Raw genomic sequence first — 12,091 nt, forward strand, 5'->3', positions numbered from 1 at the left:
ATTTTCTTTACGCCAGCTCGACTCCCCACTGAGTACTTCAAAGGAGGGAGGACGGAGTCAGTTATGCCATTGACATATGATGAAATCAAAACACCAAAAATGCCCAACAAGTCTGAGTTCTAAGCATACATGTCGGGTTAAACAAAACTGCAGGCACTTCATCCATTGTCTCCGAGTCCTTAGACCACAAGTGCGGAGAGTAAGATAATATATCTGAAAAACTGCACCAGGTCTCTGTGGCACTATGGTATCACTTGTAAAGTTTAACCTTCAGCCTTGGCTTATTTACTAACTACACCCTTTAATCAATATTAAATGATGAACTGGGCTCAGTGGCTCAGCCTGTCATCCCGTGCCTTGGGAGGCTGAGGTGAGTGGATTGCCTGAGCCTGCGGGTTCGAGACCTGCCTGGGCAACTTGGCGAGACCTCATCTCTACAATAAATCAAAAAATTAGCCGGGTGTGGTAGCGCACGCCTGTAGTTCCAGTTACTTGGAAGGCGGAGGCGGAAGGATTGCCAGAGCCCAGCAGGTCAAGGCTGTGGTGGCCGGGAGTGGTCACTGCACTCCAGTCTGGGGGACAGAGTGAGACTCCAACTCAAAAAAAAGAAAAATTAAATGATGAAACAAATGGCCATGGAGGAAATAAACGTAGTTACAGATTATTGTTTTTCATTTGATACTTAGGTTTCACAAACAAGACCTCAGTGATGAGAAAATATATGCAATGATTTTAGCTGATACTTAGCACATAGTATATCCTCAATACAAATTTATGTATTTCCTTAATATTCAAATTCAGCTCATGCCTACTGATGGTTTACTGTGTGTCAGGAATCACGCTGGATATTTTCTCACAGTCTATCATGCTCTCATCTGCCTTCTCAGCAGTCTCCAGAAGTAGATACTGTTCCCTCCACTTAGTGGTTAAAAGCATTGTGTCTCAGAAAGGTTACGTGATTAGTCCAAGATCACACAACTAAAAGGTGACCCATCACATGTATCCATTCTTCAGTTTTCCTCACCATTCATGTATCGTCCGTCAAAATGCCCATGATTCTCATCCTATCATATAATCATTCCTGTGCAAAAGCCTCAACACATCAGTAGACCATTTTAATCTCAGTTCCTGCTCTAAACTTCCTCCTTTTCATTTCTTTTCTTTTCTTTTTTTTTTTTTTTTTTTGAGTCAGTCTCACTCTGTTGCCCAGGCTGGAGTGCAGTGGCACACTCATGTCCACCACAGCCTCGACCTGCTGGGCTCAAGCAATCCTTCTGCCTTAGCTTTCCAAGTGGCCAGAACTACAGGCACACACCACCATGCCCAGCTAATTTTTTTCATTTTTATTTTTTCCTCTTTAATTTGCATTTACAATTGTGGGGTACAATTCAGGGCTAGGTATACAAATATTCACTGTGCAGGTACCCTTATCGATGAGGTGTGCCTCCTAAAGATACCTGCATATGTATGTTTATCACAGCATTGTTCACAATAGCAAGAACATGGAACCAACCATGCTGCCCTTCAAAAGAGGACTGGATTAAAAAAAAAATGTGATATATATATAAACAATGGAATACTATGCACCCATAAAGAAGAACAAAATCATGAACTTTGCGGCAACCTGGATGGAATTAGAGTTTATAATTTTTTAATTTTTTTATTGTGGAGATGAGGTCTCACCAAGCTGCCCAGGCTGTTCTTGAACCCGTGGGCTCAGGCAATTCTCTCACCTCAGCCTCCCAAAGTACTGGGATTATAGGCATGAGCCATCACACCTGTCCTGCCCCAAACATTTTCGAGCCCTCCTTTCTCACCTCTTCTCAACCTTGCCCACTATTGCACATGTTATCCTGATAAAATATGTTTAAAGCTTAAAGACTAAACTCCTTGAGGACTTAGGATCCCAGATCAAACCACAAAGTTCACTCACCCTCATACTAGCAAGTCAAAGGGAATCGTTCTTGGAGCCAAAATAAATGACAACGTCTCATGGCTTGGGCTTGCTCTTGTTGCTACATATGCTGGGCACCTGTGTATGTGTGCACTGTGTATGTGTGTACCAAATGAGACAGCCGGTGCTCAGAGCTGAGAGCACATCCTTCTGATCACAGAGCCAGCATATAACAGAGTCAGAAATTCAAAACCAGAGTCCTCTGACTGTGTTGCTTGTGCTCTTTGCTCTGTGGCAGAACTGCTTAAGTGTCTGTCTACCATCACAGGGGAGACCATCTCAAAATTTTTACCAGTACATACCAAAATAACATCATACATGTAGGGAGATGCGGTCTGGGTCAACATGAAAACAGATGATTTGCAATAACTGTTTTTTATTCCAGATTTGTGTCCTTTTGGCCTTTTTGGTGCTAACATTTTTTTCTTTATGAAATGATCGTGAAAATAGGTGGTAACTGTTTTTGTGATGGTTTGATGATAATGTTCTTACTTGATAAGATGAAATGTAGGTAAGCTTGTGTCACTTAGGTAGCCCCCTGCCTACATAATTTCTACATATAAAATCCAAATGCTTTTTTATTTTTTGTCAAAGTCTCACTCTGTCGCCCAGGCTGGAGTACAGTGACACCATCACGGCCACCACAGCCTCGACCTGCTGGGCTCAGGCAATCCTTCCGCCTCAGCCTTCCAAGTAGCTGGAACCACAGGTGCACGCCACCATGCCCGGCTAGTTCTTTTGTAGAAACGATGTCTTGCCCAGTTGCTCAGGCTTGTCTCGAGCCCCCGGGTTCAGGCAATCCTTTGGCCCCTGCCTCCCAAAGTGCTGAGCCACCGTGACCGACCCCAAATGAAATATGAATATGCTGTAGTTAATACGGTAACATGTTGGGAGAGCTAGCTTCCACCCCAGCCCCAACATTCTGTAAAGTAGCTCAGCCCTCCGGTTAGTTTCAGCCTGAGTCGTTCTTTCCCGACATTTGCCTACTGAGCAGTATCACGAAAGATTTGTCCCCCAGTGTGTGAAGTCATAGCCACATAAGAGGCACATTTCAGGAGATGGTGAAACTAACGCATGGCCCAGGCATCAGAAGAAAATAGTTGACCTTTTGGTGGGAAAAAAGTGGCGTGTCCACATGGGAATGTCCCCATTTCTAGCTCCGTGCTAAGAAAGAAGGGACTTTCTCACACTTTACGTGAAGTCTCTCATTGAAGAGGTGAGAATCCTCTCCGCTGAAGGCTGAACTCACACAAGTCGTGCTGACTCATACACCTTGCAGTCTTTTGTACAAAGTGTAATTTAGATCACAAAAAGGTGTACTGACCGATCTTCAAAATTCTCTTTGAATGGTGGCTGCTGATCCAGAAAAAGAAACCCAATCTACTATTCAGTCAGTCATGTCATCTTTCCAGGAAACAAAAGCCAAGGAATTCAAGTAAATTGACTTGCAAGGTGGAAGTCCTGTTTTTACAGGCTTCCTTGGTTCTTACGTAGTGATTGTTCATGCATTTGTTTATTCATTCGGTGGGCATTATTTACCAACCCTTCCTCCATGAGCATACAGCACTGAGGCCATGAATAAAGATCTCTATAAAAAACTTTCAGTTGTTTGATGAACCTTGATGAACCAAGAAATTGATATACAGAGAGAAAAAATAACAATAATTACAACAGTAAATAAGGCATTAAAAATATCTGTAGAGTCCTTTTTGAAAGGCAATATGTCTTTTAAATGTTAAAGGAACATGTTACTATAATATACAGAATGAATAATTCTAAATGATATATCTGGAAATGTTTTAAAGAGGCTGCTTTAAAGCAAATGACTTCCACGCTTGTGGTACCGGAATCTCAGGAACATGGGAAAATGGTATTAGGGGTCTGTCACCTGTTTTTGGTATTCCAAGAGTCCAGTTTAAACAACAGCAAAGTGTGTGTATGTGTGTGCACGTGTGTATGAAAGAGAAAGAGACATCTAAGATAAGCCGCAGGTCAGCCCTGGATGAATATGTCTGATCAGCATGGTATCATCTAAAATCAAAAGAAACCTCTTATTAACGTGACTTATAAAGTAACGCTTCTTTCAGCTACGATGAAAGAAAAAGGAAAATGGAAAAAGACTATCCAAAGAATACTGAAGAAGAATTTTCAGGAGTAAATGGCCAAATAGATGCTGCTGTAGAATTAAATGGTGAGTGTTTCCATCAAGAACATTTTAAATAGAAAGAATAAAAAGAAAATCTGGGATCTGCTTTAATGCAAAAGAGAATGGGTTTCCACATGGGAGTCGCTGGTTCCTATTGTCGGTTCTGTGTCCTTTTACAAGTTTAGCCAACCAGATTATCCACTGGAAAGAGTAGCTGTTAAAGATCTGCCACGGTTGTTATCTCTTTGTTAATGGAACGTTTTTTAAAGTGTGGCTTCCAGCCGGGCTCAGTGGCTCAGCCTGTAATCCCATGCCTTTGGGAGGCTGAGGTGAGTGGATTTGCCTGAGCCTGTGGGTTCGAGACCCGCTCCCGCTACTCGGAAGGCTGAGGCGGAAGGATCGCCGGAGCCCAGCAGGTGAGGCTGCGGTGGCCGGGAGCGGCCACTGCACTCCAGTCTGGGCAACAGAGTGAGACTCCAACTCAAAAAAAAAAAAAGTGTGGCTTCCATCCATTAGCCACCTAGATCATAAAGTCCACCCAGGTCAAAAATATCCTTTTCATCTTAAAAATACACTCAGTCCCAACCCTCCCTCTGCTTTTTCCCACTCTATCACCCAACTCCTGAAATTTAACGCATAGCTAGGAAAGTTGAATTGAACTGAGTTGAATAAATTTTATTGAATATTCTAAATCAGTCAGTATGTAGCACAGAGCTGGACAGTTCAGAAATGCAAAGACAATTCAAGTCATGGTCTCTGCTCTCATGGAATGGTGAGCCTTTCCATCCAGCACAGATGAAGTGACTGGAAAACAGACAACCTCTTGGAGTTGTTGAATTATGTGATAGACTTCACAGTAATTGCAAGAGGTGAGCTGAGAAAAAAAAGTGGAGAATTGGCAGCAATTGCTGGAAATTTCTTCTTGGGACTTCAAATGGGTTTTGAAGACTGGCTAAAGTTTTGACCAGGGGAGCCAAAAGTGGGGGAGCTGGGAGCTTCTTGGAGGAGCATAGCCTGAGCAGAAACACAACACATAACTGAGCGTGGCGCGTGCGTGCCCTCAAGGGGAAGGCCTTATCCTGGCCGGAACAAAGAGAATGAGAAGAAATGACTAAGAAGGTGGCGAGTCAGGTTCCAGGGCCTGGTGCAACCATGCAGAAGACAAGCTAAGCACCGCCTGACACACTCCCAATTCCCCTCTCGTGTCAGCGAGAAAGTTGCGATGACAAATCCTCCCCTTAGGAGACGTGCTGGTCATTTTGAGTAACAGCAATTTCAACTTTGTCTTTTTTAGGCTACATTTACTTCTTTTCAGGACCCAAAGCATACAAGTATGACACGGAGAAGGAAGACGTGGTCAGTGTGGTGAAGTCTAGTTCCTGGATCGGTTGCTAAATAGAAAAGTTCCTGGATGGGTTGCTAAATAGAAAAGTCCCAAGGAACGAAGATGATACAAGTGGCTTATGACTGGATCTTAAGGACTAATGCTGAACGTCGGAGCGGGATTCTTCCCGTGGCCTTCAGATCCAAGGGCAACTTTAAGTTCATTGAAAAGGATAATACTGCTAAATTTTTCATAGTTATGTATTCAGAATTTTAATTCAAATGAGAACATTTCCATATGGCCAACTTTACACAGAATTGGAATCAACACAACACACTCTTCAGTTACACACCATTATTTTTTTCTTACCTAACTTACTAAAACAAATTGATCGGTTTGATTTTCATTTCCAGGGAGAAGCCTACTGATGGATTCCATGGCATATATCATAAGCCTTTCAACAAGAAATGCCCTTTATCATACAAATTATAATTATTTAAAAGCAGTAAAATAAAATAAAAGCAGTTAGCTTTTGTGGCCGTTTGGCCATCAATTGTTATGATGAATATAAATTTACCCATTCTTACTTTTAAAATATTACAAACAAAATACTGCATAAGATTTGTTTCTTGTTTGTTTATTTAACTCTGTGTTCACTCACTGGTCTTTGAAGCAGGCTTAGGTGGATAAATCTACTCAAACAAATTTTCATACCAGGCAAGAGATGGGCACTTTGAAACAGGAAAACTTTTTAACAAAGGCCAATAAAAACAGAACAGAATACAACAGAACAGTTCCTCATTACTCTTTTCTGTTAATATTTACTTGCTTCTAAAACACTTCATCTGGCCACAAATTCTGTGTTCCTCAGAAAACTTCAACCATAAGATAGCATCGTGAGTACACAGACCCAGATAAAATAACAACAGCATCTCACTCTACTTCCTGCTTCCTGATATTAACCTCCATGTCACTATCTCTGTCCCAGCTAAATGAGTCTCTTATAGTTTTTCCATTTAGGAGTGTCTGTCTTTTTGTTTTAGTTTCTCTTACTTCAAGCTAAAGCTTTTTTTCCTCTTACTTAGCCATCGGTACAGATAGAATTACAGCTGTCTGTCATTCTTATGATTTTGTTTAATCTTACCCTCTAGAATGTAACAATTCTAAAATATATTCAACATTGAATGATGAAATGCATGTAACGTACTTCACGGGCTGCTTGGAACATCTACAGTGTTTAACAGACATTAGCTGTCATTGTTAACATCGTTTATTAAATTTGTTTCCTGCTTAAAAGACCTAGTAAGAAGGGACGGGGCAGTTACTCAATGTTATTCTAAGCTTTCTTTTTGGTTTCTGTTACTGAAAGTGACTATTTATAGCCAATCAGATTTTGGATATTTGTTGAAGACAACGTCTGATATCCTTGCTTCCCAATGTCAAGGTGTTGCTATCAAGGAGAAAAGTCAGCTAAGGGGAATGTCTTTCTATCCATAAGCAAGGAGAAAAACAGTCTGGCAATTCCTTAAAAGGTTAAACTAGACTTACCATATGACACTGCAATTCCACTCCTAAGTGTATACCTACGAGAAATTAAAACGTGTACACAAAAACTTGCACACAAATGTTCATGGCAGCATTATTCATAAGAGCCAAAAAGTGGGAAAGTGTCCGTCAAGTGAAGAATGAGTATGGAATATTATTCGGCAATAAGAATGAATGAAAGAAGTTTGAAAACATCATGCTCAATGAAGGAAGCCAGACACAAAAGGCCACATATTGTGTGATTCTATTTATTTGAAATGTTTATAACAGGAAATTCTATGGAGATAGAAAGCAGACTAGAGCTTATTAGGAGTTGGGGGAATGGGTCACGGGGAGTGACCACTAATGGGGATGGGTTTCCTTTTTGGGGTGACGAAAATGCTCTGAAACTGATCGCGGTGATGGTTGTACAACTCTGTGAATACATTCAAAGCCTTTAAATTGTACACTTTAAATGAGTGAATTGTATGTTATGTGAATTACATCTCACTAAAGCTGTTACTTTTTTTAACAAATAAACAAGGATTGACTGATAAAATACTTGTAACTGTACTTCAAAGGCTGCCTGGAACATCTACAGTGCTTAACAGACGTTAGCTCTCATCGTTATCATCATCATTTATTAAATTTGTTTTGAAGTTGTGTGATGACTCATGAAGGGTACGCATCCTGACAGCTGTGGCTGGGACCACTTGGCAATGAAGCATCAGCCTTAAGACATCTGGGGCTGAACACAACCACCCAGATGTCTTCCTCGTGTCAGTGCTAGCCCAGGAGTATGCACACGGAAGACACTTTGCTAGTCGCATGTGCTCTGAGGTCTGCTTGGCTGGATTCACTCCCCCCCAAAATCCATTTTCAGCTGGGTGATATGGATCAAACTCCTTAATCTCCCTCTGTCTCAGTTTCCTCCCTGCTTCTTACCTCATAGGGATATTTAAAGGCTTAAATATGAGTCCAAATATGAAACACTCTTAACGTAGCCCTTGGTCCTCTACAAGGGCTCCATAATTGTTCTTGACGCCATCAGAGTTCATTTGTTCTGAGATCTTTTAGAGAATTTGTATATATCCCTTGAGATGGCCAAAGACATGATGGACTAAAACACCACAAGAATTGATCATCGATGAACTGAAATGTTTCTTTTCCAAATGCCAAATTAAATGAAATAATCAGAAAATAGATTGAGTTTAACTCCCATCTCTAAAAACTAGTTTTTACAAATCATCATTTCTTTGTTGAGTTAAAGAACTCTTGGCTTCCAGATAGAATTAGTATGTATTTTGGAAAGAGCTAATCTCTCAAAAGCACAAGAAACAGTGGCTGTGTTTGTGTCATAGCACAGTCAGAGCACTTATCCTCATTTGAAAGAAAATTGGTGTAGAAATAATTTTTTGGTTTTGAGTCGGAGTCTCACTCTGCTGCCCAGGTTAGAGTACAGTGGCACAATCATGGCTATCGCAGTTTCCACCTGCCAGGCTCAGGCCATTCTTCTGCCTCAGTCTTCCAAGTAGCTGGAATCACAGGCAATGCCACCATGTCTGGCTAATTTTTTTATTTCTTGTAGAGATGAGGTCTTGTCACATTGCCTAGGCTGGGCTCAAACTCCTGGGCTCAGGCAGTCCTCTCGCTTCTGCCTCCCAAAGTGATGGGATTACAGGCATGAATCACTGTGTCCAACCAAGAAATAATTTATAACATATACTACTCACTTGGCTTCATAGTCACTGAGTGAAAATATCTTGTTAAATAACAGTTTTGCACAAAGTGTGGTTAAGATACTCCTTAAAGGACCACGAGGTAACAGAAGAGAGTTCACTCTTTAATAAACTCTTAGTAGTTTATTAATTATTATTAACTAGTGCATTGTACTAACAGTCTCAGTGATGACTGTTTGTGTGGGCAGAGGCCTTTAAAAGCACCAGAAAAGCTACGAAAGGATGAAGGAATTCACTCCGGTCGGGAGCTCTCCTCACTTCTGTGGTTGGAACCAAGTTCAAATCTGTGTGAAGTGCAGACCTAGCTTTGTCTGTTGGGTCTTAGGTTTCTTTTCAAATGTTTATTTGGAAGCACCTTATTTGTCCATTTCACAAAGCAAATGGCAAACAAACTAGGCATTTTTTTAAGCAGAATTCTGCGTGTGATATTTAAATGACCACAGGGTCTTCAGGGTGCTTCTGTTTCTAGATTATCCAGATGTTTTCTCTTTGTTCCTGTTTTTTAGCCTTCTTCTACAGACAATGATATTGAAGGTTCTTTGTGGACATTCACAGCTAAAATTACCCAGGGAGGTGCCATTTGAGAGGAAGCGCATAAGGTCAGTCAACAGGTTAGCTTTCGACTCCCACAATGTCTCCGAAAAGAATCCAGACCAACATTTGCATTTCTCCCCAGCGGGTCAGGGTAGAAAGAGGAAATAGCATCTTCTGGTCATTTTCCACCTGCCGAGCCTATCTTTGGTCTGAATCCCACTCCCAACTGGCTCGTCCACATGACCAGATCAAAAAGACATCTTGCTGTACTCAAGATGCCACAATCACAGCTTTGCTCCCGACACCCAGGCTTTGGGAACTGAAATCGGAACAGAATCAGGACACTTGCTGATGAAAAAATTATAGTGGGAAATTAGTGAATGACTTCAGGGACCAGAAGAGGACTCTTTTTAATGCACATCTCTTCATTTTAATCTCTTCTTCATCTTACTCCAACACCTTTTCTCTGCTCCAATATATCATTTAACATGTTTGAGGATGAAAGTAAACTTGTTTGGTTTTTTGAGTCAGAGTCTCACTCTATCACCCAGGCTAAAGTGCAGAGGCATGCTTACGGCTACCACAGCATCAGCCTGCTGGGTTCAGGCGATCCTTCTGCCTCAACCTTCCAAGTAGCTGGAACTACAGGCACACGCCACCCCACCCGGATAATTTTTTATTTATTTTAGAGACGAGGGCTCACCAAGTTGCCCAGGCTGGTCTCGTACCCCTGAGCTCAGGCAATCCTCTTGCCTTGGCCTCCCAAAGTGCTGGGATTACAGGATAAGCCACCGCACCCGGCCGAAAATAAACTCTTGTTGCACAATGCAGCATGTTGTTCTCAAAAGACTTAGAGGAGAGACCAAAAGGGAAAAGGATGACAGGGAGTTAATAAGAAAACAATTGCAAAACACCAGTTAAGAAATATAACATTTAGTTCCATCTGAAGTCATCTGCTGAGGGGGAAAGCATGTCTATATAAATAGTGAGCGATTTGTGTATTCTTGGAACGTCCCAGGCCTATAATGTCACATGACGAATAACGGGAGTTTTTGAGTTGGGTATGAAATGTGTTTACAGCTGCCTCTATGAAGGATGGATTCAAAAGTCCCATTAGAGCCAGACTCGGTGGCTCAGCCTGTAATCCCGCGCCATGAGAGGCTGAGGTGAGTGAATTGCCTGAGTCCGTGGGTTCGAGACCCGCCTGGGCAACTTGGCGAGACCTCATCTCTACAATGAATCAAAAAAACTAGCCGGGTGTGGTAGCGCGCGCCTGCGGTTCCAGCTACTCGGAAGGCTGAGGCGGAAGGATTGCCAGAGTCCAGCAGGACAAGGCTGCGGTGGCCGGGAGAGGCCACTGCACTCCAGTCTGGGCAACAGAGTAAGACTCCAACTCAAAAAAACAAGTCCCATTAGGACACATTCCATTCGAACTGCAGACTGCCCGATAATTGTGTCTCACTTGGCTAAACTTTAGACACAGTTGCACATATGAATCAGCAATTTCTGGAAATTAGTAATTTTATCAGCTTTTTTTGTTTAAATAAACTTCATCTCGCCTCTAAAATAAGTTTATCTCTATAAATAATCCATTCAGCCTTTCTGAACTATCTAGCTAATCTTCCAACTCCACCCTCTAGATTCATTCTTTTTTTCTGACTTGGAGTCTCAATCTGTTGCCCAGGCTAGAATTCAGTGGCACGCTCATGGCCTCCCCAGTGTCAACCTGTTGGGCTCTGGCAATCCTTCAGCCTCAGCCTTCCAAGTAGCCTGAACTACAGGGACACTAGCACGCCCGGCTAATTTTTGATCTTTTATTGTAGAGACAAACTCTCATCAAGTTGCCCGGGCTGGTCTCGAACCTGTGGGCTCAGGTATTCCACTTGCCTTGGCCTCCCAAAGTGCTGAGATTACAGGCTGAGCCACCAAACCCGGTCTCAATATTCATTCTTAATTCGTTTTTAAAACATTTTGAGCCTCAGCAATTTTGGGAGCCAGCCGTGGAGGCCTGCCTGAGCGTTGGGGATCCAGGCAGGCTGCGGACCCTGAGACCACCAGGCTGGTTCAGGAGCTGAAGGCCCATTCCCTCCTCCTTTCCTTGTTGTTTAGTATTACCCACTGGTAGGGATTTTAACGATCTAAGCATGAAGTTCTGAGAATATGACAGGCATGGCTGACTCTAGGGATCCATTGTTCCCGCTTCTCACAGACTGCGGTTTCGGCTTTAAACTTAACACATTCAAACTCAGATCACATTTGGGAGCCTTATATGTGATACAAGCTTCTTTATAAGACTTAAAAATATATTTGTAGAATTGGTGTATACATTTAGAGAGCTGTTTCCAGCATGAGATGGTTATCTAGGGTTACCAGAAATGGCCCAGCAAGAACTTTGGGCTGGGCCACAGTCCTAAAGGCCCAGCGTCCATTTTGGGCTGGGCTGCATTCTTTTGATACAGTTCTTTAGTTATAATTAGTGTAAGTTTTTTCTACTTATAATAGAAACTGAATTTATAGAAAGTATTTTATAATAGGTCATGCTGCGTCAGGGAATTATGTTAGTCCAAGCATGATCAAACATGATACCATTAGGTTTTATAAGAATACAACTAACTTTTGAAACTTCATTGCTCCCACCTTTTACTAATTGTGATTTTGGCTTTAGTACAATTACAGTTTGCGTTTGGGTTTTATTTCAGAAGTTTATTGCTGATGATCAGCCTTATATATCAGGATTAGGAATTAGAAACTTTTATAGAAATTAAGATAGATACATAGGATTTTTAGAATAGCCATTTTTGTTAAGAGATCATAATCAATTGTTCGTGGAAATGGCCCAGCGTGATCTTTGAACTGGGCCATATTTCTTT

General features: G+C 41.8%; 1 protein-coding gene across 1 annotated transcript in view; it reads left to right on the forward strand.

Moving 5' to 3' along the window:
• Positions 1 to 5,728, forward strand: part of MMP20 (matrix metallopeptidase 20) — a 57,990-nt gene extending 52,262 nt beyond the window's left edge. Inside the window, exons 9-10 of the mRNA XM_008055968.1 lie at positions 4,042 to 4,145; positions 5,395 to 5,728. Coding sequence (XP_008054159.1) covers positions 4,042 to 4,145; positions 5,395 to 5,495 — 205 coding nt within the window. The 3' untranslated portion in view covers positions 5,496 to 5,728. The remainder of the gene's footprint in view (positions 1 to 4,041; positions 4,146 to 5,394) is intronic.
• The last annotated feature ends 6,363 nt before the right edge of the window (positions 5,729 to 12,091 follow it).

Source organism: Carlito syrichta, unplaced genomic scaffold, assembly GCF_000164805.1.
Source record: "Carlito syrichta isolate Samal-C Ts95f unplaced genomic scaffold, Tarsius_syrichta-2.0.1 Scaffold302054, whole genome shotgun sequence".
Classification (NCBI taxonomy): Eukaryota; Metazoa; Chordata; class Mammalia; order Primates; family Tarsiidae; genus Carlito; species Carlito syrichta.